This window comes from Melanerpes formicivorus, unplaced genomic scaffold, assembly GCF_026170545.1.
Source record: "Melanerpes formicivorus ecotype bairdi unplaced genomic scaffold, bMelFor1.0.p_v2 SCAF_3, whole genome shotgun sequence".
Lineage (NCBI taxonomy): Eukaryota > Metazoa > Chordata > Aves > Piciformes > Picidae > Melanerpes > Melanerpes formicivorus.
This window is the reverse complement of record NW_027142355.1, coordinates 28,666,647-28,693,609: the sequence shown is the minus strand read 5'-3', so window position 1 is coordinate 28,693,609 and position 26,963 is coordinate 28,666,647. Positions and strand designations below refer to the sequence as shown.

Sequence of the window (26,963 nt, the reverse complement as noted above, 5' to 3'; positions counted from 1 at the left end):
ACAAATCTATTTCACCATGACTGAAAGCCGAAAAACCAGAATAATTGGGCATGCAGCATGTTTTTAAAGGAGCAAATCTCTTTATGTACTTTTTAACCACCTAGGCTGGGGATGTTGCAAACAGTAGGTAAATGAATTACCTTGCCCTCATCTGGGTCCCTTTAGCTGCTAAACCTTCCAGCTGACTCTTACTTTAGACCTCATACTCCAAGAGAGAGTCAAAGTATTATATTCCTTTTCATTAGTTTCTCCTTTCATGCTGCTCTTCCTCCCCATTTGACATCTCTCTATATTTTGAAATTGCTTGTCTGAAATAGATCTGGAGAGCTTATCAATATGTTTTACAACCAACACATTTTATATATATTTTGATTTTTTTAATATGCATACATGCACACAATTCAAAAAGCCATTCACAGCTGGCCTTGTGGTGATGTGAATCATGGAGAAAACCTTCCCACAGGATGTTCAACCCAGTCCACAGACCAACTGGAGTGCAGGAAATGCCAAACTGCTGATTAAACTTTAGATAACAATTTTTGTTTTGGTAATATAAACCACCTGTGTTTTTTGACTTGCTCACAAAACCCTCTCTGTGAGCAGGTATAGGCCAGGAGACTGACTGTACATTTTTGGAATTATTCATAGTGTAGTTGTGCTCATAGTCTCTGTGGTCCCTTTTCCATAACCACAATCCCCATACTAAGATTAACTGCAGATTACTGGACAACAGCTGTGAGTGACTCGCATCCCTAGAATACCACTTTAAGTAGGATGAGTTTGAAATATTCACAACACTTTTTGTTTTTTTCCTCACCAGTGATGCAGATACTGCTTAATCTTCTCACCACCTATAAATACAGCCATTTTCTTGTGTCTTCTAGTCAGTCTAATTGGTTAGCTTGGGAGGTTTATTGTATTCTCCTCTTGAGTATGTAGAACATAACTTGGGTTTTAATTGCTTGTTGTTCTTTTAAGAACTGGTCTGTAGTTGCAAGCATGTGAGTATGACAATATACAGTAATCCATTTAAGTAGCAGTATTGCTGTGTTGCTAACATGTGCTTCATCTTGAATTGCTTAAACCTGTACTGTGGAATCAAGTCACACTACTCTCTCATCATGAGAGCCATGGTTTAGTTGATTAGATAGTGTTGGATGTTAGGTTGGACTTGATGACCTCAAATGTCTCTTCCAACCTGGTTAATTGCAGTGTGCCCAGGCATCCAAGAGGGCCAATGGCATCCTGGCCTGCATCAAGAACAGTGTGGCCAGCAGGAGCAGGGAGGTCATTCTGCCCCTGTACGCTGCACTGGTTAGGTCACACCTCAAGTACTGTGTCCAGTTCTGGGCCCCTCAGTTTAGGAAGGATGTTGACTTGCTGGAACGAGTCCAGAGAAGGGCAATGAAGTTGGTGAGCAGTTTGTAACACAAGCCCTATAAGGAGAGACTGAGGGAGCTGAGGTTGCTTAGCCTGGAGAAGAGGAGACTCAGGGGTGACCTTATTGCTGTCTACAACTACCTGAAGGGAAGTTGTAGACAGGCAGATGATGGTCTCTTCTCCCAGGCAGCCAGTACCAGAACAAGAGGACACAGTCTCAGGCTGTGCCAGGGGACGTTTAGTTTGGGTGTTAGGAAGAAGTTCTACACAGAGAGAGTGATTGGCCATTGGAATGGGCTGCCCAGGGAGGTGGTGGAGTCACCATCATTGGAGGTGTTCAGGAGGAGACTTAATGGGGTGCTTGATGCCATGGTTTAGTTGTTTAGGTGGGTTGGGTTGATTGATGGGTTGGACACGATGATCTTCAAGGTCTCTTCCAACCTGGTTTATTTATTATTATTCTATTCTAATGCTTCCATTTCAGTCTGATAACATGAGATAACATGGAGCTTATTAAACATGTCAGTAATAGGTGGTACTTCAAAGTCATGTTTAATTTTGTAATACCTCTTTCCAGTCCTGCTATCGCTGCAAACTGACCATGAAAGAAGGTGACCCAGCTGTCTATGCAGAACGTGCTGGATATGATAAACTCTGGCACCCCGCATGTTTTGTCTGTTGCACCTGCAGTGAACTTCTAGTAGACATGATCTACTTCTGGAAGAATGGCAATCTGTATTGTGGAAGACATTATTGTGATAGCGAGAAACCCCGCTGTGCTGGATGTGATGAGGTAGGAAACATCCTAGTCCTTTGTTTTAGCATGTAAGTTTGCTCTCCTGAGAAGTGAATATGGTTTTTAGCATAATATTTTGGTGTGGGGAGTTTGTGTCTTCACCAGTTTTAGCTGTTGTAGTTGCAGGGAAATTAAACTGACACGGATGATCCACGTTCAGGAATATCTATAGTTTGCTTTGGATTTGGTGGGTATTTTGAGCAATCTGCAGAGACACGGAAGAATCTCCACTCGTGGATTGCATTCTGCAGTCCAGATTATGCAGCCATTTCCTCGTGAGAGGCACTAGGGGGAGCACCTCGCAAGGTTACCCCTTGCACAGGCTACAGAGAACAACCTGCTTAATGTCTTTGACATCTATGGGCTCTTTAATGAAGCAGCCAAATAAGTGAAGACATTTGTTTTCATTGTTGAAACAGGTGGGATCACCAGGAGTTCCTTGGAAATTGCATGACATCTTGAGACTAGCTTTATTCATTTAAATAGCATTTCTTTTACTGTATTAATATTTGGTTGTGTCTTCCAAATAGCTAATATTCAGCAATGAATATACTCAAGCAGAAGGTCAAAACTGGCATCTGAAACACTTCTGCTGTTTTGACTGTGATTGTGTTTTGGCTGGAGAAATCTATGTAATGGTGAATGACAAGCCAGTCTGCAAACCCTGCTATGTGAAGAACCATGCTGCGGTAAGATCCTCACAGACATGTTGGTGCTATGGAGGAAGGGAACTTACTTCTATGGAGCTCGAAACTCTTACTTTGCTCCAGTGTGGGAATGTCTGAAGAAAATAAATTGAATGAAAGCTTAGGTTCAAGTCAATCATTATCTTCCTCTTTGGGGGAAAAAAACCCAAATGTTAAAAGCAGTCAACTATTTTGGCAACTCATAAGTTTGGAAAAAAAAGCCATTGGTGGGGCAGGGGACAGGACAGACTGTTCTGAAAGTGCCTTTAACTTTGCCAGTGGTGAAGCAGGATTTTGTAACAGGAGGAGTAAGGTAGTAAAGTAGTAAGATGAATAATGCTGTGTCAATCATAGTTCATTGTGACTAGTGGGATTCAATTTCAGCTGATCTACCAAAAGCTTGCAGTGGCCACTGCAGTCTAGGTACTTTGTTTGCATCTCTAACCAGGAGTCATAAAGGAGAGTGACTGACAAGATAAAGACAGAAGTCTGGGAAAAGATGATAGTTCTTGATTCCTAATTATGCTGGGAAGTCTAAGATGGTAGTCCATTTTTATCTACCAATTAAGTAGATATTAGTTGGGAGTTCAGTCAAACACAGATCTAAACTGTTTATACAGTTAAAGGATGGAACAACTCTTATCTCTAGCTAACATTTAATAATCTTCTGAGGTAAGTGTGAGGAATTATCTTCTATAGAGGCTATTTTTTTTTCTTCTTACAAAGCATCAAATTCATTGAGGTCAAAATTATAGCTTTTGACAACTGGATTTTAAAACTGATTGCAGCCTAGCCTTGTAGCCTTTAAATCTTGGCATTGGTTTACAGCTGCCAATGGGCAGGAAGATTTGTAACTGATCTCTTCAAATGTATGGGTTAATACAGGGAGAATTGTGCTGTTTGACATGACAAATTTGTATAATTATTTGGGCTTTGGGAAATTCTAACTACCATAACTCTTCTAAATTTAGTCTAATCAGTTTAGCAACTAATTTCTTATATGCACTTTATTTTGTGTTCTGTCCTTGGACACACTTTGAGCAGAAACTGCTTTAAATAAAATCAAAACCCAGAGGCTTAGTGCAGAGGGTTCTATTAACACCTGTTTCTGTTCTCCAATCATAATACTTAAGAATTCCAGCCTTTATTGGACTTGAAATTATGTGTGTGCTTCACTTAAGTGTCACTTTATTTTTTAACAGATCTGCCAAGGCTGTCATAATGCCATAGATCCAGAAGTTCAGCGTGTGACATACAACAGCTTCAACTGGCATGCTACACAGGAATGCTTCATATGCTCCTGTTGCAGCAAGTGTCTAATTGGCCAGAAGTTCATGCCAGTGGAAGGGATGGTCTTTTGCTCCGTTGAATGTAAGAAAAAAATCATGTCTTAAGACATGCACAGACCCAAGCATTGCTTCATTCCAAAGGCATTTAAGATCATTGAAAGTATTAATGAGCATTTTTCCAAAGTTGTTTTAATGACTAAAACTTGCTATATAATCTTAATTTCTTAGTTGTAATAATAACTTCCTTTTCTGGAATATTGTTCCTGAGTCTTACGTCAAGTGTCTTCATGTTCCAGAAATGTAAGGGAAAAATGTGTTGTGAGCTATATACACTTTAAGGGAGCACTTCACTCTGTGAAGGATCTTTGTGCTTTATCTTGACTAATGGAAAAAGACTTTGTGAAAATGCTCCCATTTTTCTTGGTCTGTATGATAAATGTGACTCTTCCACTTCCAGTTTCACTAACTTGCGTTTAGTTTCGCTGCTTTCATCAAGCACTTTAGACAAAATGATCAGCTTTACTGCCACATGCAGTTTTGTCTGCTAGACCTCAAGCACGCAGGGAGAATGGATCTTTAAAAAGAGGAAAAGTTGCCTCATTTGTGTATTGTGGACACAAGCCTTTGAGGGATAGTGACTGCTCTCACACCTAGTACTTCACACAATTGCACCAGTAGAAAACTGTGGTGGATCATGATTCTTATAACTGTTTGTGCCTGGAAAAGTTTTGATTTTTATGAATGTCAGAGTTATTTTATAGATTTTTTTTTTTTTTTAGGAGGAGGGGGTCATATAAGGGAAGGTCTTGCTGAGATTAAAATAAAACAAATAAACAAAATCCACCAGTGTTAGTGGGTGTCACTTATCAGGACTGGCTTCTGTGTTTCTTGGTTGGTTGGGGTTTTTTTTTAATGAGTGTTCTTCTTGGAAATTGTGCCTTCTATCAGAGGAACACGGCACAAAATACCACATGCATTTCCAGGAATGTAATTCTGTAAAAGGAACTTAAATAGGCTTTTGATTTTTACAAGTTCTTAACCAAAGCACAACGACTTCCAGTATTTGAGTCTAATAAATATCACAGCTGTGTGTTAGCTTCACTTACTAGATAAACCAAATGTGTAGTTCTTTCTTCTTAAGACTTACGGATCTACAGTGAAACTCGTTAGATATCTGTGTGCAAAATAATGAATGGAGAGTCTTTGGGCCTAAAATGAAATACAAAAACTAAATCTATGCAAGTCTTATGTTCAACTCTTAAGTTTTACGGTAGCTATATTGTAACATTTATAAATAAAAATCAGCATTGCTCGCTTCTGTTGTCGACTCTGTTGTTGTTGAATTGCCATTAGGGAAGGTGTGCTAGGTTAAACACAGCCCAGGAAGGGGTGGGCTGAAAAGAACCTAGCCCCAAGTGGACAAAGAAACCTGACCCAGGTGGGCAGAGGGACTTGGTCCCTCTCCAGGGGAAGGGGTCCCCAGGTCAAAGTCTACTCCACTTCCTGTCCCCAACCCTATTTAAGAGGAAGCCATTGCCTGGCTTGCTCTCTTTTCCTGCCCTTGCCTTTCTGACATCCTGCTGCTGTTAGCCATGTCATTGGGCCTGTTCCACGCTGTTCCAGATTCCTAAGGTACTGTATCTAAAGAGAATTCCTCTTGCATCCAGAGAATCCTTTGCTGGCTGTGTCTTTTTGTGTATGTATTTGTATTTACCATTTTTTCCTTATACCTTTGTAACCTTCCTTTTACTCAAATGCCTTTTATATTTTGTTAAACTTACTTTTTTACTTCCAAATTGATTCAAGACTTTCTTTCATAATTTTCCCTTATTTTTCTCCTCCTGCCTAATTTGCTGGGGAAAAGGGGAGAGGAGAGGCAACCTAAATCTGTAACATTTGGGGCTTTGGGGCTAGCAGAAAAAGCTTAAACTGCAACAGGAGGCAAAGAGGAAATTTTCCCATGCTTCTTTTTAGCTTTGTTACTTCCAAAAAATCTTAAGGCCTGTTGTAGGGTGAAGTGCTTACTGTCTTGTGTAATATTGCAGTGTTGCTGATGCATTTATAGTTGCAAAACAATGGGTCTTGTTCCAACAAATACACAACTCAAGAGCTTGGAGTGAATTTACTTTTTGTTCACTAAATTGTGACCCTAATTTTATTGTAAGATCTAGCATGGGAAGTTTCACACAGATGAGCTAATGTGGTGAGAAAGTACATTGTGATCCTTTGAGTACAGCAAAAATAAGACACTGATACAAAGCCTGTACAAATTTTCTCTGGTGATCCTCAGGATATACCAGAAAGTGTATGCCTTTCAGATCACATCAATAGTGCTGTGTTCTTGCCAGATTTGTGGTTCCAAACCAAGGGAAACAGGATGTCTCATTAAGAGAACGTTACTTGTATTTTTTCCATGTAAGTGTTCCTTCCATAGTATGTGAAAACTCCTGGCAGACAGGTGAAGTGACTGGAAGAATGGAAACATTACACCTGTTTATCAGAAGGCTAGAAAGGAGGACCATCAGCATCTGCCAATCTCTCAGCCTCACCTCTGGGAATATCATGGAATGGATCCTCCTAGAAGGTCTATTAATATGTAGCAGGACATGCCATAAGAATGCCCTTAGGGAGGTGGGTTAAGGGCTTGTTTAATGGTCTATAAGGTCTTAATGGTCTTAACTATGTCTGAGGTTTACTTATTTTGAATGCATCTGTCCTCACCTGCTCACTAACATCTATTCTAGAAGATGCAGCTGACCTTTCTAAAAAATTCGTTGTGAAAAGTTGTTACAACTTCCCTTGCCACCCTGCATAACACCTCTGTTTCTCATCAGTGTGCTTGCTTGCACTAATGGCAGTTGTACTTTTTGCCTTAAATCTCATTTGGTGCAGTTCTGTGTGTTAAACTTCATTATTGTGTAACCTTCATTTAAAAGGATGAGCAGGTGCAGCCTTCCAGTATCTGAAGGGGACTTACAAGAAGGATGGAAAGGGACTATTTACAAAGGATTCTAGTGATAGGACAAGGAACAATGGTTTTAAATTAAAGAAGAGTAGATTTAGGTTGGACATTAGAAGGAAGTTCTTTACCATGAGGGTGATGGAATACCAGATTGCCTAGGGAGATAGTTGAGGCCCTATCCTTAGAGATATTTAAGGACAGGCTCAACAGGTCCTGGGCAACCTGGTCTGATGGAGGATATCCCTGCGTACTGCGGTGGGGTTGGACTAGATCACCTCTAGAGGTCTCTCTGGATCCAAATTATTCTATGGTTAAGAATTACTCATTCCATCAAGCCAGAATTGCTAAGGAAATTCGTGTCATGCCAAGCACCATCTTCTGAAACTTCCTTTGTCCATATAATCTTTTGAAGCATGTTGACTTGCTGTCTTTAGCTAACTTTTGAGACTCTTCCCTTGCCTGATTGTTCCCTTTTGGCTCTGTTGCCTGGAACCGGATGCACCTAGGTGTTTCCTCTATGGGACAACCAAACTTTAATCTATGTCTATGCAGTAACTGGAAAGGATTGTGTCATAAGAAAGTTGAGGTTAATGTGCAGGTGATGGGGAGGACAAAGATACTGATGTGTGACTACATAGTGAGGATATGGTTAGGAGTGTTAAACCGCTCTTCTAATGACCTAGAAAGCAATTTATGTTCCTGAAAATAACACTTTCTGTGTTAGCTGAAACATGTTGACAGTGGAACTTGAAAATAAGCACTAAGGAGATTCCATTCTGTCGCTGCCATAATAAAGATATTGGCTATTAAGTGTTGAGTGTTTTTCCTTTCTTTTGGCTGGTTTATCATGGAGGCCCCTTTGGATCTATTTGTCTTGATAAGCTAAGACTACAAGCTGGAAGCATTAAGATTTTGCATACTCAAGTAATAACAACACATATTTTGTATATAAAATGTTGGACTCCAAGGATGAAGAATTCAAGTTCTACACTTAAAAGCGGAACTTTGCTTGTAGAAAAGTCTTGTAAGCTTGTTATAACAACATACTCTTCAGAAATAGTTGCTGTGAGGAACAGCCTGAAGAGACAGTCAGCTCTATTTATCATGCCACTGCTGGAGTGACATTTAATTTTAATTCTTCATGTTAAGCACCAAATTAAGACAGATTCATAGCAGAAGGCAAGTTTGGCCTTATCACTATCAACACATGAGATGAGAAGACTAAATTTGCCTTGGTGATGTAACTTTGTGCCTGTCTTAGCTTTATCTTCTGTGTTACATTTTACGTGGCTACTGTGACAGTTTGGGGTGTTATGACTCAAAGTTTGAGATTTTTAGAGCAGTGTTTTTATTAGCTGTCTGAAGAGCAAGTAGAGTTAAACAATTGAACGTGTTAACAAGGTTTAAACATAAGGAGTGGGGGATGCATCTTAAGCACCAAAGTTGCAGCTGAGAAAAGACCATCCTGTCACTGATCTAATTGGGACATCTGGCAAGGGGGGAGGTTTTTGTGTTCATTCCCCCCCCGCCATGGGACAGTAGTGCTAGGGGGTGAAAGGCACCTCTAGAGATCACCTAGTCCAACCTCCCTGCCAGAGCAGGTTTACCAGACAGGTTTTTAATTACTTCAGAGATGGAGATTCTATCACCTCTCTGGGCAGCCTCTTCCATTGATCCATCACCTTCAAAGAAGTTCCTCCTCACATTTAGATGGAGATTCCTATGTTCAAGTATTGTGCCTGTTACCCCTTGTCCTGTTACTGGGCACCACTTAAAAAAAGACTGGCCCTCTCAAGCAATTCCCTTTCCTTGAACCTGGGAGCCCAGAACTGGACACAGTAGTCCAGATGAGGCCTGACTAGGGCAGGGGGAAATAATAACCTCCCTTGACCTGCTTGTCACACTCTTCTTGCACTCTAGGATGCTATTGGTCATCTTTGCCACAAGGGCACATTGCTGGCTCATGTTCATCCTGTTCTCTACCAACTGTCCCTGCCCTGGTCTTTCTCCATGAGCTGTTTCCAGCAGGTCAGCCCAAAGCCTGTACTGAGACATGGGGTTATTCCTCCCTAGGTGTAGTACCCTTACTTGCCCTTGTTGAATGTCATAAGGTTATTTTCTGCCCAACTCTCTAGCCTGTCCAGGCAGCACAGCCTTCTGGTATGTTAGCCACCCCTCCCAGTTTAGTGTCTTCATCAAACTTGATGAGGGTATAATCTATCCCTTCATCCAGGTTACTGATGAATATATTGAGTAAGACTGAATCCAGTACTGACCCCTGAGGGACACCACTTGTTACAGACCTCCAATTAGGCTGTGCCACTGACCACAACCATCTGAGCTCTTTCAGCGGGTTCTCTCTGTTCATCTAACCCATGCTTTCTAAGCTTGCCTATGAAGTTGCTGTTGGAGATGGTGTCTAAAGCCTTGCTGAAGTCAAGGCAGACAATGTCCACTGCCCTCCCCTCATCCATCCATCCAGTTATGCCCTCAAAGAAGGCTGTCAGACGTAACTTCCCCTTCATGTATCCATGCTGACTATTTCTGATAATCTTATTTTCTTCTACATGCTTTGAGATGACTCCTAGATCAAGCACTTCTGTCATCTTTCCAGGGATGGAGGTGAGACTAACTGGCCGCTAGTTTCCTGGGTCCTTCTTGCCCTTTTTGAAGACTAGAATGATACTGGCTTTCCTCCAGTCCCCAGGCACTTCACCTGTTCCCCAGAATCTTTCAAAGGTGATGGAGTATCCCACCAACGACTTCTATCAGCCTCCTCAGCACTCAGGAGTGCATTCCATCAGGTCCTATGGACTTGTAGATATTCAGTTTATTTAACTGATCTCTAACTTGATCCTCTTTGGCCAAAGGAAAATCTTCCTGCAGAATTTCTCTGTTATCATCAAAGTCTGGGTCTCCCAAGGTCTGACCTGAGCAGAAAAGATTGAAGCAAAAAGGCATTCAGTAGCTCTGTCTTCCCTGCATCCTCTGTCACCGTGGCAGCTGCCTCATTCAACAGCAGCCCCCCATTTTCTGTTGTTTTCCTTTAGCCTCCAATATACTTGAAGAAACCTTTCCTGTTGATCTTGACATCCCTTGTCACATTCAGTTCCAAGGAGGCTTTGTCTTTTCCTGTTTAATCCCTGCATATTCTGACAGCATTCTAATATGACCAGTTGGGAAGAATACATGTTATGCAAGGGCACCTGGGAAGTTGGGGTAGTTACTGGGCAGATACACCTGCCGTGCCTGTTGTGCTGGGCAGGAGCTTCTCGTCATTGCCCCCTGTCCTCCAAGCCAGCACATTCAGTTGGGCAGGTAGGGGACAGGGAGTTCTCTGAAGCAGAGGTGCCCACATGCTGCATTTATCTCTTGGGATGCAGGGTACAACTGCAACTATCTGTCTTTGTCTTCCATTCTCTGATGGCCCTCAACCTATTTACCTCCTCCCTGAGCTCCATCACTAATCTCCTGGGTATTAATCCGAGTTTTTACAGTCTGGATGAAGAAAGAGTAGCAAAGATATTGTAGCTCTTACAGTACAAGGAATGAGGTTTTATTTGTTTGTTTGTTCTCATTAATTGCTGCTACAAAAGCACATTTTATGTGAACTCCAGGCAAAACACTTCCTTCCTCTGGGAAAAGGTAAAGTCAAGGCTGAGACAGTTCTGTATAGGATGTTTTTTGGAGGACATATTAGCATACAGACATAGTTTTGGATTTAATGAGATTGCTACTACCATTATACAGTCAGAACCTAACAGTGCCTTTAATTTAATGAAAAGGTGTCCTGTGAGTCTGTAAAGTCCAGGCTGGCAAAGACCTTGTAGAAGTTTTAGAGGAATGGAAACAGATAAATGAATCTTTGAATTAGTAACAGATGTAGCAGGAATAACCTTTAACTTTTATTGAGATCAAGGCTGCATCTCAAACATTATTATTATACATATGCTAGAAAGAAGAGAAAAACATACTTTAAGCAGCTTTTAATATGTTTGCTTTACTTCTGGAAACCTAACATCTGTTTCTCCTAAAATACATGCTAATGTGCAATCAACACAGCAACTTCCCCCTGTCCTGCAGAATTCTAGGCCTTCAGTGTTGTGAAACACAGTTTGGTGTGAAGTAAAGTTATCTGATTTTGTTGAAGTAATGACCATTAGCACAAAACTATTTGCATTCAGGACTCATTTGTGGTGCTTGGAAGCTCTAGAACATCTGTTCCCAAAAAAACATGTGAGGTAGAGGGGGCAGAATGGTAATGCTTGGATCAGCATCTTAAGTTTAGCAGTAGGTGGCAAAGGGGATGTTGGCAGTCCAGGAAAGGGTCAACAATTCAACTAGCAGTAGCCTCTACAAGGGAAGAGGGGCACAACAGCCATCATGTAAGAACAGGATGAAGGGAGCTAGTATAAAGATGCAGCAGTTCCAGGGCAGGAACTTTCTCCAAAAATTTGAGGATTCCTGTATGATACCCACAGGTCCTGGGTGTGCTCTGCCACCAAGGGAGAGTCTCATACCTTGTGGCATCAGTAGAAGGCCATCATAAACATCACCTCCACAAAAGCAGTGCCCATGTGGTCTTCCTTCCCAGCTCAAGCAAAGCACTACGAGATTCTGGTCTGATTCACGTCAATATATATGAATGCCTTTGTGGAAAAGGACAATAGTAAATATTTTGCTAGGCCTCCACACCTCTTCATCTCTCAGGACTGTAGAGTACTAGTTTTATCTCAGAAGTGACAGGAATTAAGCAGCCTAACGCCTGCTACTCACATACATCCCTATGTTCCATGAGGCGGTGGTTGGAACTCTCCTTAGCAGCCTGGATCCCCACAAGTCCATGGGACCAGATGGGATTCATCCTAGGGTGCTGAGAGAGCTGGCAGATGAGCTGGCCAAGCCACTCTCCATAATTTTCCAGCAGTCCTGGCTCACTGGCGAGGTCCCAGAGGACTGGAAGCTGGCCAACGTGGTGCCCATCCATAAGAAGGGCCGGTTGGATGAGCCAGGGAATTACAGGCCTGTCAGCCTGACCTCAGTGCCAGGCAAGATCATGGAACAGGTCATCCTGAGTTCAATAACACAACACTTACAGGATGGCCAAGGGATCAGGCCTAGCCAGCATGGATTTAGGAAGGGCAGGTCCTGCCTGACCAACCTGATCTCCTTCTATGATCAGGTGACCCGCCTGGTGGATGTGGGGAGGCCTGTTGATGTAGTCTACCTGGACCTCAGCAAGGCCTTTGACACCGTCCCCCATAGCAAACTGCTGGCCAAGCTGTCAGCCCATGGCTTGGACGGGAGCACACTGCGATGGGTTAGGAACTGGCTGGAGGGCCGAGCCCAGAGAGTGGTGGTGAATGGTGCCACATCCAGCTGGCAACCAGTCACTAGTGGTGTGCCCCAAGGATCAGTGCTGGGCCCTGTGCTCTTTAACATCTTTATTGATGATCTGGATGAGGGCATTGAGTCCATCATCAGTAAATTTGCTGACGACACCAAGCTGGGGGCAAGAGTTGATCTGCTGGAGGGTAGAGAGGCTCTGCAGAGAGACCTGGACAGGCTGGACAGATGGGCAGAATCCAACGGCATGAGATTTAACACATCCAAATGCCGGGTTCTGCACATTGGCCACAACAACCCCATGCAGTGCTACAGGCTGGGGTCAGAGTGGCTAGAGAGCAGCCAGGCAGAGAGGGATCTGGGGGTGCTGGTTGATGGTAGGCTTAACATGAGCCTGCAGTGTGCCCAGGCAGCCAAGAGGGCAAATGGCATCCTGGCCTGCATCAAGAACAGTGTGGCCAGCAGGAGCAGGGAGGTCATTCTGCCCCTGTACACTGCACTGGTTAGGCCACACCTCGAGTACTGTGTCCAGTTCTGGGCCCCTCAGTTTAGGAAGGATGTTGACTTGCTGGAACGAGTCCAGAGAAGAGCAACAAAGTTGGTGAGGGGTTTGGAACACAAGCCCTATGAGGAGAGGCTGAGGGAGCTGGGGCTGCTTAGCCTGGAGAAGAGGAGACTTAGGGGTGACCTTATCACTCTCTACAACTACCTGAAGGGAGGTTGTAGACAGGCTGATGATGGTCTCTTCTCCCAGGCACCCAGTACCAGAACAAGAGGACACAGTCTCAAGCTGCGCCAGGGGAGGTTCAGGTTGGATGTTAGGAAGAAGTTCTATACAGAAAGAGTGATTGCGCTATGGAATGGGTTGCCCGGGGAGGTGGTGGAGTCGCCGTCATTGAAGGTGTTCAGAAGGAGACTTGACGGGGTGCTTGGTGCCATGGGTTAGCTGTTTGGGTGGGTTGGATTGGTTGATGGGTTGGACACGATGATCTTGAAGGTCTCTTCCAACCTGGTTTGGTTTATTCTAATAATAAAGGTTTATTCTAATACATGCTTTACTGTGCCACCAGGACAGCAGCAATGCTGAATTTTGTGGGTGCTCTGAGCAATTACAACAACATGAAACAGATCACAGTTTTCCCATTGCCTCCCCCCTAAAAAGTGACAAATGGCCTAAATGAGAGGATGCTTCTGCTACTGATTAAGCCCAGAATTGTTCAGATTTGGCTCCAAGCCTAGCATTGTTGTAGGAAAAATTTGCGTCCAGTTTATGAGAAATTGGTCGAGCTTTATATATTTGTTAACTTTTCATTTGTCAGAAGCATGTAACAGCACAATAAAATATTGGGAGTATTTATCGGTTTCCTTGGATGAGTTGTTTACATGAACCAAGCCTTGATTTTTGCATTGCCAGTAACTGAACTATTTAGAGCAGCCGCATGATGTTCTTCAGTTACCCAGCAGATGCCGTCTGTGCTACACTGAGCACGTGTGCTGCAACCATAGCAGAAACCCTGGGAAATACTCTGCAGGGGAGGAAAAGAAGGGGGGGGGGGGGGGGGGGGGGGGGGACGACGGGGGACGCGGAAAAGGGAAGAATAAGAAAGGTTTGCCCTGAAAGAGAAGAGTTTTAAGAAAGGTATTAAGATAGGAATAAACTGTGGAGGAGGCTGTAAGCCCAATGCTGTGCTGGAAAACAGCATGATCATGCCTTTGGATAGGAGGAGGTGGTACAGGGGAGATATTTTAGGATGAACATAAATAGAGTGGTAAAAGGGAGGGGGGGGAAGAGACAAATAAGCTGGAGGAGATAATGTCGAATCATGGAGGCACTCTGGGATAATTTGGATTTAATGATGAAGTGGTAGAAAACTTAAGGTGGTAAAGGGCAGTTGCTCTAAACAAGGGAAGTTGATAAAGTTGTTTAATTGCTGTGGGTAGAAAACAGACCATGAACTTAAGAGAATAGCCTTCAATAACCAAGGTTGGGAGATAAAGAGAGCAGGTGGTGAGGAAAAGTCGGTTTTCAACAATTATCCATTCTCTTGAAGCTGCATGCTTGTGATATATCTGCAATCTAATCAGTTGTGCCTGTACATTGATTAATAGATGTGTCCCGTTTCAACATAAAAAGCAAAATAATGGTCTGATGTTCTGTGCTGAAGTCTGCTGCCTGAGGTTAACTTTGTGATGCTACCAAGGAAGATTTGACTCTGAGGAATCAGATCAGTAATGAAACAGCAGGATAGCTAGAGAAGGAATTTGGAGAAGTATAAGCTGATCTCTGTCTTTCCAAACAAGCAGGACACTAATGTCCACTTAAATTTTCCAAAAGCTAAGGGCATCCAGGCCAAGTGTTCATACAGCGGTAACAGTTAAACAAAAATAGTCAAAATAATAGCAAACTTTGTTTAACCATGAACTCAGGGTTTGAGGGATGGTAAAATAACAGAAGAGACCTCTGAAGGTCATCTAGTCCAGACTTCATCAGTGTATCACTACTCCAGGCTTTGTCCAGCCAAGTTATAGTTACCCATCTGCTAGTTCCAACAATAGGTGTATTTTAGTTCGATTTCATGGCCTGCTCACAATGTGCTCTTTCTCCCTCTAGCTGAGATCATTCCTCCATTGTATCTTCTCTAATTAAACCCAAAGCACTCAGTAAAGCTAGAGCCTGGTTTGGGGAAAAAAAATTCCCAAGTACTTGAACCATTAGCTCCCAGTAGTTTTGCGATTAATTGACAATCTAATTGTACTATATTAAGTTTATCCCTTGCAGACTCCAGAGAGCCTAACTGGAAACCACACTTATAAATGTATTTATGACTTCTATCCTTGTCTGCATTTTATTAGGCAGCAGAGACTCCATACAGGCGAGAACTCCAGTTCGAGGTTTTCCTCCTGTTTAATTTATAAACTCTGACTAAAGCATTTCCCAAGGTGAGGGAATTCATTAGGTCTCATTTGCTCGTGTGAAATTTCTCCTGTCTTCTAGAGGCTGAGGCTCAGCAGAGGCTCAGCATTAACTTGCTCTGCATATTTCTCAAAAGTTGTAGGAACTTAGTAGGTGTTAGGTCTCCATCCCTCTGCCAAGTTTGGCTGAGGTTACAACAAAAGAGACTCCTCTGTCTCTCTCTCACACACACCCCCTACTTGGAAAACACATCCACACATGACTCACTCTGAAGAGTCTTTCCAAAAGAACCTTAACTAACAGTTTAGTGTGGTCTGCTCCCAGTTCTGTCTGACACTAGCAAGCTTCAGAACAGACTGAAAAAACCCTGTTCAGCATTTTCAGCATTTCCTACTGGTATGTTTTGGTGGGGTGACCCTCTGTTCAGCATGCTTGCTGTTTGGGCTCTAACCAATTCCACATTTCAAATTCTGGACCTAAAACTGACATTTTCGTATAGCTCTTATAGGTACTGACACATTTATATGGTCATTTATATAGACTGTGTAGGAATTTGACTGAGTGGAGCCATTATTGGGGCTTAACTTGTCTCATTTGGACACAGACCTTCATCAAAGAAAATATGGACAAAAACAACACCACAGCTTAAAATTTCACTAGAAACAAGATGGGAGGTATTTTTAGTGAATAACTTGAAAGTGTGTTTGGGACAGAAATTAGGAATAATCAGTCAAAATAAAATCAGTAAACAGTTCATCAGTTCTTAGAAAACATTTTAATGACCTTCCAGAATAGAAAGCCAGAACACTGTGGGCAGAATACAAACAGCGTCTCTCTCATTCCAGGAATTCAATGCACATTTTTCAACTCAAAAACTCTTTATATGATATGCATTCACATCTATTCCATCACTTCTTTCTTTTATTTTTTTTTTCCTTTCTTTCTTTTTTTTTGTTTTCTTTCTTTTTTTTAATATGTTGGGGAAATTATCTCTGAAACTGAAGATTCCACTACAAACTTCTTATTTACAGCAAATGGACTCTTGGTCTCTTGCATTTTAATCATAATGCATTGAGAGTATTAAGATAAGCTGGTTGGAATCCTTTTTATGTAATATTTTCTTCCCGTTTAAAGGCACAAGGAGTCAGATAGTTTAGTAGACTGCAGACTATGACTGCAGAGCAGAAACATCTGACGTCGTAATTCCAGTCCTCTGTCAGGGAACATTGTCTAAATTCTTCGGGCATTCTATTCCTCAGCTAGCATCCTATGTAAGGTGGATGTAACAGCAACATCATGGCAATATTTTGAGGCTTGGTTCACTCTCACTGGTGAAGTTTATTGAAACTGTATACTCTTTAATTGCAGCCATTAGGACAGGCAAATGATCTTAATAGTCTTTTGCAAAGTACTTTTTGTTTTCTTGATTTTGGCATTCCCATACAAAACTGCCAAACATAATCTGAAGTTTATATTTATAAGACATGTTATCATTCCATGAAGTTCAAGAAATCTGGCAGTGATGTGAAAAACTTAGGAAGTAACAAAGTAAAATCTCATCAGGAATGTAGAGCTGCCTTGTATGGTAATGGAGAGTAGAACCAGTACATATTTTGATGATATAGCATAGCTCTTGTCTTTGGGGTTGGCCTTGGTTGTATAGTTCCGCCAGCATTTGAAATGCATGGCAGTGTAAACATTCTTCTAATAACAAAAAGGTTCTCTTAAACATTTGTAAATAGTTCAGCAATTTTGAGAAACAGGGTGGAGTGTGTAGATGGCTAAAGAAAGAAACTTTATTCTCATACTTGTTGAACTCGCTGCCCTAAGCCGAGTTCTGCTCTTAATGTAAACCACTGCCACTTGCCTTCAGGCGTAGTTGTACAACGTGCATCTGACCAGACTTGGAAGGCACATGCTGTTCCAGCTGGGGCTGTGCTGCATCCAAACCTGACCCAAATTTAATACCCTAAACAGAAGATTTGTTTCTACTTAGCAAGAAAAGGAGCAGTATCAGCTGTGTTGTGAGTGGTTTGGAGGAAATACCATCTTTTTTACTGGAAACTACTTAGGGCAGAAGCTGTAGAGGGAAAACCAAAATTGTAGGATAAAATTAAGTAACATTTTTATCAGCTTTGATTGTGTCAGAAAAGCAATTTTGTAACACAAACTGCGAAGTCCACAAAGGATAAGAAATTTTGAATTTCAAGAATGCTTATGTTAGTTAATCATTAATTAATTAATTAGTTTCATTAGAATAACAGCAATGCACTTCTGAGGAAAGATAATAATAGCACACTTACTTTCAGCAATAGTTACAAAATTAATGATGCTCATGAAGGACCAGAACTCCAGTGTTATCATTTGGGGGCTGGCTTTTATCCTTTTCACTACTAATCACATACAGAAAGCCATTACCTTTCCTAATTCTCTTATCTCATTTTTAAAATGAGGGTGACAGCACTAATGTTTCTGGAATCTCCTTGAGTCAATTAATAACCTTAAAACAATTTGAAGGTGGGAGGTGGTAAAAGTTTTACTCCAGGTGATTGCCTGCATTGTCAACATTCCAGTTTCATTCCAGTTTTCTTGAGCAACATTACCTGGCCATTACACGTGGGTTTTGAGGATCTTGTATCCTGCCTCTCAGCTGCCATGCTCTGAATCATGGCCCCATGCTCTGAATCTTGGCCCAGGGTGCAATTTTGTGTATTTCAGAGATACTCTGATACTGTTTCTGCAGGTAAAACTTCCCCTGCTTGGTTCAGACAGTTGAACCTATACACTGAGTTAATTCCAACATTTTATTTACTTACCATAAGACAGCATTTTAAATAAATAAAATAAATAAATAGAATAAAATTATACTTTTTAAAAGCCCAGCTTTCCTTTATTGAAAATAATCTAAAATGGTGTCATAAAGACTGCCTGATTCTAAGTATTGTTTACTGTGACATCACTATTACTGCTAATCATTAAAGAACACCTATAGCATGGGAGGAAAAGGCTGTATCTGCAGTTCTTCATCTTTCATCTAGATAAGAACAGGTTTCCAGTGACAGAAGTCTGTGGGAAAGGAGTAGGATGTGGAATTTAAGGCTCTCATCTTGAAGGACCCTGCCAGCGTTCATCATACGTGGTAGTGCACAAGTCTCACTCCCATTAGCAGAGGTAATAGGAAGAGGAAGCTCAGCAGAAGGGGCTCCCTAGAGACTTCTGCAACAGGACAAGAATTAGAAGCCTCTGAGGAATGTCAAAGCCCCACCCAATTAGCTACTCTAAATCCTTTTTTTAAAGTTCACAGGGATCCATAAATGAAGTAACAGTAGTGTTGAGTAATCTTATCTAGCAAATTATTTTCACAGGATTCTTCACTTCATGTAAAGTATACAAGAAATACCAAGGTATAACTTTTAAGCACAACTCTTGTACACCAAGCAAGTGCCATCACCTCTGCTATTGCTAAAACCCTAAGAAAAAATGTCAGAAAGGAAGACACAGGAATGAGACCTGGCTAGCTGCACACACCTACTGGTCTGCAGCTAATTTAACTGCCTGACAGTTCTCAGGTTTAGGAGGAACTTCTTTTGGGTTTACCTCAGAAAATGCCGTGGGTGAAGAATTTGCTTTACTAGTGATGAAAGGCCCAAAATTCCACTGTCCATAATGTCTGCATGCAGCTGACAGTTTCTCTTATGTTTAAACAAAGCTTACTAGATGCTCTTACTATCGCACTGTGCAGCAGCTTACTTAGATCATGACATCAAGCACTGTCTGCCTGGAAAAGTAGCACCAGTCCATTTGGAGATAAATGATGATGTAAAGTCTGGCAAACAACAGTAGAAAACTGTCTCGAGAACAAACAAAAAGCATTTCCTTTGGAAACTATTGCTTCTGGGTCCCCCAAATGAACTCTTAGGCCAGGAGAATGAGCTAGATGTTGACTTAGAAGGGGCTACTAGAAGATGTCCAAACAGAGGAAAAGCTGGGAGAGCTGGATCTGTTTAGCCTGTAGGAGACAGAGGGAAGGTTTTGTTAATGCTGATAAATATCTAAAGAGTGTCAGGAAGGTGAAGCTAGACTCTTTTCCATGGTGTCCAGTGACAGGACAAGGAGCAATAGACACATAAACATAAGGAAAATATTCTTTACTTTGAGAGTTAAAGAACATTGCTACAGACTGTCCTGAGAGGTTGTGAAGTCTCCATTCCTGAACGCATTCAAAACTGGATGATTTACTCTAGGTGATCCTGCTCTAACAGGGAGGCTGGACTAGATGGTCTTCAGAAGTCCTTTCAAACTGCTACCATATGTGATTCTATGAAAACACAGCAAGGGAAAAACTATTGAGCCGTGTGGATGATGAGGAGACAAATGCTTTACTTCTGTCTCTAGTCTTTTTTATTTAGCAACCCAGACACATCCCAACACTAGACCAATTTTGTATACTCTTATCAATGTGAGTGCAATCATATACAGATGATGGGCTAAGTGAAGAGGAAATCTCAGAACTTTCCTGCAAGTTTCTGGAGTGATACATCATATCATCTTTCCCGATATGTAGGCTTGCAAGGAAACATCTAAAGATCTGTGTTTTGCTGTGATTGTAAGTCTCAGATTTTTGGGATGCTGAAGTCTGATGGCTCTGGCATCAGAAAGGCTGTGAAAATCCAGACCATTGAATTCCAGTTTGGTGACTGTTCTGTAACCTTCCTACCACACCAAGAATTTATTTCAGTCTTGTGCACCATTTCATGCACCCCTACAAGACCTGACCTGTATGCAGGGGTTGTTAAGAACAGTATATCACAGGCAGTTCCTCTTTGACATGTCCTTTATTATGTTTTTGCTGCTAATGCCATACCTGAGATGGTGGAAGATAACTGCAGAAGTATCCTTTAATCCCACTCTTGCTTTCAGAACAGTGGAGGTGGCTGTTTGTTAGATGTGTTTGATTTCAAAGCTCAGTTCTCAATACCAGAGTGGTCTGTTAAAGTGACAAGTCTGAGAGTTAATAAGCATGTCAGGTTAAGGTCTCTTCTTTAAACTAATAAACAATGCTTCACATCAATAAACAGATCAAGGCAGTAATAGTAATTTCATATCTTTGTGTGAGAAAGTGATACAAGTGTAGAAATTGGTCCATCCCACATGAAATGTCTTTTTTGCTGGTGCACTTCTCTAGCACACTGAGTAGCAAACATTTACCAATGAAGCAGATATTTCATTTCTCACCATGGGAGGGAGAGTGAAAATTTAGGCCACTATCTAAGACAAGACTTTTCTCAAAATTAAGCTATTTACAGTGGAGGCTCACATAAAATGTGAGTCATTTTGGATGAGCAGCATTGCCAACCACCTATTGAGGCAACTGCAGACAGAGAGGAAAATGCAAAGTCCTGTTTTATATAAGCTGGAAATAATTCAGTGTGTAATAGCTTAGTAAAATCTGAAATGTTTTCTTTCCTTTGTTTTGACTCAATTTGTAATAAGTCAAACAGTATAATGAAAGTCAGAGCAGAGATACTTAAGCCAATCCTTACCTAAAAAAGCCCCAAACAATCAAGAAGCATTTCGTTCTTTCAGGTCATTTGGGGAACTAAACTGGGTGGCTGTGTAAGTCAAAATATATTTTTCTGGAAATCTCTCATAAACTCAACATATTTGTTTTGGCAGGATGATAACATGCCAAGGCACAACTTAAGTTAGTTCTGTTCTACCTGTTTGTGATACACACACAAAAAGAGTTTAGCTTCTCAAACTGCAGCACAGTTTATGCAGGTCACTTATGTAGTCTGCTGTGAAATAGTACTGTAAAATGTAGTAAATATCATGTGGAAAACACCTTTGTACTGCTTTGACATAAGACTTCAGTGAAAGCAGGATTTGTTTGCCAATTTGCAGGGGAGTTAAATGGGCTCAAAAAAAATAAAAAAGGAAAAAAAAGTGCTCTGTGTTCTTGCAATATCTTATTTAATGTCTTATTTTTCCATGTGTACTTTATACCTTGCCAGGAAACCACCAGGCATGAATGTTGCAATTAAATAGCAAAATGGGTAACACCGGAGATTATGAGGAGCTAATTCTGATGCTCCCACTGGCCCTCTGAGTCTCTTTTCATGGACTGTAAAGGAAATCTGGATCCCTCAACTTGTATGTCCTGAATTGCACCTACAGTAGATGCCTAAAGGAAGCTTACTTCATCATTATAGAAAATTTAATAGTTGTATGTGAAAACTGTTCCCATATCAGGTTTTGTGCTCTAAATATTCATGCCTTTTTAAGAAGATTCCAAACAAAAATAACTTTGAGATGCACAGTATTTGGCCAGATGTGAAATGTTCAAGCTAGTTTTCTACACCTTCATTTTCCTCTGGTAAAGACAGCAGCATGGATGGGTGATAAAGAAACCCTCTCAAGTCTGGCCATCACATTTTGAAGCTGTAACTGCACATTGGACAAATTATATCAATAGGAATTTTAACTGCTAAGCACCATTAAAGATACAGTGTTTGATCCTGCAAACTGATGAGTGCTCTGGACCTGCTTCAGCAAAACACTTTAAAAGATTTACAGCACTTGTCTTACATTTAAGTATAGGCTTACTATTAAGTGCTTCGCTGAATTGAGTGGAAATACATAATGGCAAGAGAAGGTTCATGTCACCCAGTTTTATCCATTTAAAAGTAAGGTGTCAAACTAATCATCAGAGCTCAGCTTGTTACTAAGAAGAGCAGTTAAGCATCTCCAGATGCTGATTCTGTTTTAGACACATTTCTGAAAAGACTGAATTGTACTCATCAGTTCATCTCCTCACTCACTCTTGATAGAGCTTTTAAGCTTAGACTAGACACCTGACTTTCAAAGAGACAAAGTCATTCATGTTAATTATTAATTTCTGGGGAATTTTTACTGATTTCACATTTAATCCACATTAATATTACACATGGGGTGAAATCTTGGCCGCCAAATCATAGAACAGTTTTGGTTGGAAATGGCCTGTAAGTTCATCAAGTCTAACTATTATCTACCTTACCAAGTTTGGTGCTAAATCATGTTCCTTGACACCTCATCTGCACATCTTTTAAAGACCTCCAGAGACAGAAATTCAACCACCTCCCTGGGGAGCCTATTCCAGTGTTTAAGAACCCTTTCAGTGAAGAAGTTTCTTCTAATATCCAATTTAAACCTCCCCTAGTGCAGCTTGAGGCTATTTCCTCTCATCCTATCACTTGTTATTAGGGAGAAGAGACCAACATCCACGTTGCTCCAAACTCCTTTCAGGTAGTTGTGGAGAAAAATAGTCTCCCCTCAGCCTCTTCTTCTCGAGACTAAACAATCCCAGTTCCCTCAGCCACTCCTCAGAAGATTTGCTCTCCAGATCCTTCACCAGCTTCATTGCCCTCCTCTGGACCAGCCCCATGATTGTCTGTCTTGTAGTGAGGAACCCAAAACTGAACACAGTACTCAATGTGTGGCCTCACCAGTGCTGAGTACAAGGGGACAATCACTTCCCTTATTGAGACAGAAAAGCACAGCATTACAGTACTTACATATTAACATATTTTCACAACACATTAACCATAACTGAAGCTAAAGACTCTCAGAAAAGCAGCCACCCAGTATTGTGGACAACTCTGTATTGGATGTTTGCCAAGGACCTCCTTGTGTGGTCCTGAGATCATCTGAATACTAATAAAAGTCCTAGAAAATGATAATAACTAATGACTTTTTCTCTGGAAGCAGATTTGATACTGGAAGGAAGACCCAGAATGCCTAATCATTAAGAAACTGGAATTAATAAAATGTGCATAGAAGATACAATATTTCACTTGGGGGGGGGTGTATATATATATATATATAGTGTCAGCAACATAAAACTTCTATCACAACCTTGACACAGTGTATTTCTTAATGTGGTGAAGTACTGGAGAAGGCACCTTAATTATATGTTTTTGCAAGCACAAGTTAGTACATCTTAATTTCCTGTCAGTCAAATTGCAGTGACTGAGTGTGCACATGGTCCTAAGCCTGTGACAATCATGCAGTCAAGCAAGCAGCTTAATGAATTTTACTTTGCATTTGCTGCAAGCTAAGAGTATACTTGGATCAGTCAGTCAGTCACTACCATTTCATTGAAAGCCAGTTTATTGTTACTATATCTTGCAGTCAAGAAGGCAAAGGAAATTGAAATGGGAACCTGAAGAACTGTGGACTCTTTCACCAGTGGATCTGGGGAAAGAAAAAGGTAAATTTTCCCCATTTAATAAAGTGTTCTTTTTTGGTTGGCAAATTATTATATCATGGTGTAAGTCTGATCCACAAATTGATTACACTTTGTGACTCCACAAGTCAGTTTGCTGAAAGACTAAGTCACATATGGTTAGCCAATAAAAAGACTAACTCCTACCTGAGTGAAAAGATTCAGGAAAGGAATTGATTTGCAAACTCCAAACTCCAGCTTGTTTGTCTGTGGTGAATCAAGACTAAAAATTGATGTGCCACTTACGTTTTCTTTCCTGTGTTTTCTCTACATTCAGTGATATTTAAAACAAAGTTTTCATTTGTAGTAAAACTGTGATTTATTTTTTCTCAGATATGGTCTATATTTGTATAAATCATTGAGACTCACAGATATTTTTTCTTAATATACAATTGTGGTGTGGTTTATTTTGCTTCCAAACTATTTACATCAGCTGCAGGTCTTTCTTGTAATCTACTGTTATGCTTTTATTTTCAAGAGCTGCATTTCTCATCTGTCAGTTTAGATGTCTGAATTGAGCTTACATGGATATTTAACACCTCTTCATTAAGACAACTTTCTCATTAGGAAGAAGTGAAAAAATTGAGGCATACTGATCACAGAAACATACTGTACTAATTATAAAAGGTCACTGCTGTACAATTAGCCTGCATGGACCCAGAGAGGTCACTGGGGTTCCTTGTGAATGTAAAAGTCAGTGTGGGATGTAGGGCTGGGGCACAAGTATCTGTTTACATTACCTAGGAAAAGGATTTGAAATACTCCCGCGAGGGCTTTCAGGCTCTACCCAAATGAATGTGTTCCATCCAGAAGATGGGTAATACTGATAATACACAGATGTTGTTTATTTGTAGAAACTAATTTCTTAGATTTTAGAACTATCAGGAGTATACTGAGGAAAAAAGTTTTTCCAGTGTGGTGCAGCCTACCCTCACTAACAAAGCATTTGGCACTTTCCATAAACTGTGATCTCAGCAAGTGGCTGTTGGAAGTAAGTAGTCTGAAGTGGCTAGAACCATGCAGAATTGTTTTAACTGTAGGGCTCAGAGAGTCTGGGAAAAGAAATCTCTGGAAACTGCTCGGTAGCCACAAAAACCACATAAAGTTTAAGAGAGCTTCCAATGACTGATGGATTAGATCTTCAGCTGTTGTCTATGTGTCACTCATAACAGTCTAGTAAGTTACATGAACATGAAAACCCCATATAGTCTAATACCCTGTCTCCAGAAGGGGCCACAAGTGTGAGGAGGAGCATAAGAACCAGGAAAATGAGATATTTCACTGAAATGGATTCTCACCCTTGTGTCATTTTCAGATAAAACTAAATTAATTTGCCTGAGATCAATACAAGTTTGTTGTTCAGTTCAGTTTGGTTTTATCTTGTTTTTGTTTGGTAATATTTACTGATTTCTTATCCCTGGGCTTGTCAGGAGTGAGGACAGTTGTGGCAGCTCATTGAGATGTCTCACAGTAACTCTCATTAAGAAAATACTAAGACTTGCAGAGCTGATTCAGCTTTTGCACTGGTGAGTGGTGCCCTGTCTCTCTTCCTGAGAAACAGCCAGGGTCAGTTGCCAGCTCTCCTACAGGCTGCCTTTGCACTCTCTTGGGCTCTCTTGACCTTATCTGCAAAACCAAGTATTGAAAGTGCTGGCAGTTTAATCTCCTTACGCTCAATTTCCACATTGTAACAATAGTCTACTTCCCCTACCATTCACCTGTCTTGGATAGATAGACAGAATGGTTTGTCTGGCAAAGGGTCTGTTATTTTTCTTAGTATTGGTAGTCCTTCAAATCCAGAGCAAGCACAAATAAACTTTGAGATTGAGTTGAAAGTTGTAACACTTAAGAAATTTAAAAAATAAAATAGACCAGAACTTGTCCTCTTTCTGTTCTATGCATGGTTTTGAACTCTTCAGGTTTTCTGCACAGTTATGTGAACAATAGCTTGTCTTTTTCATTAAGCAATAGTGGAGACTCTTACATAGCATAAGAAAATGAACAAAAAGATTTGCAGAACACTAAAAATTTTGGAAGCTGTAATGAGATAATGTGTACTACTAACTTCAGTTACTGTATGTTCACATAGTGCCTAGGGCACAACCAATTAATTCCATTTATTGTTTTTGCTCTCATGTCTCTGTCTGGTGTCAGAAGTATTACAATTCTGAGGAAAAGAACAAAATGCACTTCTGTGCTTTGCAAATTATTTTCTTCTTTGCCCAGTTGTATTTGCGATCACTTTGCTTGCAAGAGGTTATCTCATAGCTTGCAACATGAAATTCAGGAACATTTGGTTTGGGAGTATTTCAGGTGAAGCCATGTTAACATTATGATCACACTGGTGTGTCATGGTATTATCAGGATCAGAGAAAAGAATTTTTGAAAGTGATATTCTTCAAGATAAGCATTTCTGCAAGTCTTCTTTTAAGTCAAATATGAGTATGAATTGGCTCAGAGACCTACTCAGACATCCAGTGACTCCAACAGGAGCAGAATCTTCTTTCAGGTCAAATTATGCCTCTCTCTATTCAGATCAATGAACACGGTTGTCATTATTAAATTCTTTCCCTTAATAGATAAAAACTTTTTGGTTACAGAGAACTCAGGATATCACTAACTCACCTTCTACTTGAACCATTACCTAGAGGTGATTGTTTATCCTCCTTTTATGTTCCAGTGAATACCCTGCAACATCCCTAGATGTAACTTGTTAACTACATGTTGCTAAGCTAATCATACTATTTGCTGTAAAACACTCTCAATTTGGTAATTTAACCTTAGTAAGATCTGCTTTACAAGGAACATTTTCATCCCCATTAAACTGATTAGGTAGTCATGCTTTATTTACACCTAACACAGATTTTTTCCCCATCTCAGAGTTGAAGCTTTTTAGTGTACTAGACAGCATTGATTTAAAATAAATACTACTCCTCAACATACCTTTAGAAGTATGTAGCTTGCTGAACTAGTTCTTCCATTTTTTTTCTTCCAAACATTTTCTTTCTTAACTGTGGCTTTAGGTAAAACAACACATTTATGACCTTCACAATATGGCAGCACACAAATCCCATGAGGAGGTCAAGAAGCCTTCATGCATTGGGTGCTATGTTCAGACTCCCTACACCATCACGATGGAGGCCCATGGCCTTCCACAGCAGGACCACCCTGAATGCAGCCAGCCCACCCCACCAGGACACTGAGACCCACTGCCACTGACCACAGGGGACACTAATGAAAATTTATTGGAATAAACTTGAAAAAACACCCACCTCTTTTTTACCTTAATATTGGTGGGGTTTCATTTTACACAGCTCCATCTACACT

At 40.8% G+C, this 26,963-nt stretch overlaps 1 protein-coding gene and 1 long non-coding RNA gene across 2 annotated transcripts in view; one reads left to right on the top strand and one right to left on the bottom strand.

Moving 5' to 3' along the window:
* TES (testin LIM domain protein) overlaps positions 1-5,469 on the top strand; it is a 29,206-nt gene extending 23,737 nt beyond the window's left edge. The window contains exons 5-7 of the mRNA XM_068169873.1: positions 1,958-2,173; positions 2,707-2,865; positions 4,065-5,469. Of these exons, the coding sequence (XP_068025974.1) occupies positions 1,958-2,173; positions 2,707-2,865; positions 4,065-4,256 (567 nt within the window). The 3' untranslated portion in view covers positions 4,257-5,469. The remainder of the gene's footprint in view (positions 1-1,957; positions 2,174-2,706; positions 2,866-4,064) is intronic.
* Positions 1-26,963, bottom strand: part of LOC137458222 (uncharacterized) — a 78,734-nt gene that overhangs the window by 23,761 nt on the left and 28,010 nt on the right. The window contains exon 2 of the long non-coding RNA XR_010991629.1: positions 20,238-20,360. This is a non-coding gene — a long non-coding RNA (uncharacterized lncRNA). The remainder of the gene's footprint in view (positions 1-20,237; positions 20,361-26,963) is intronic.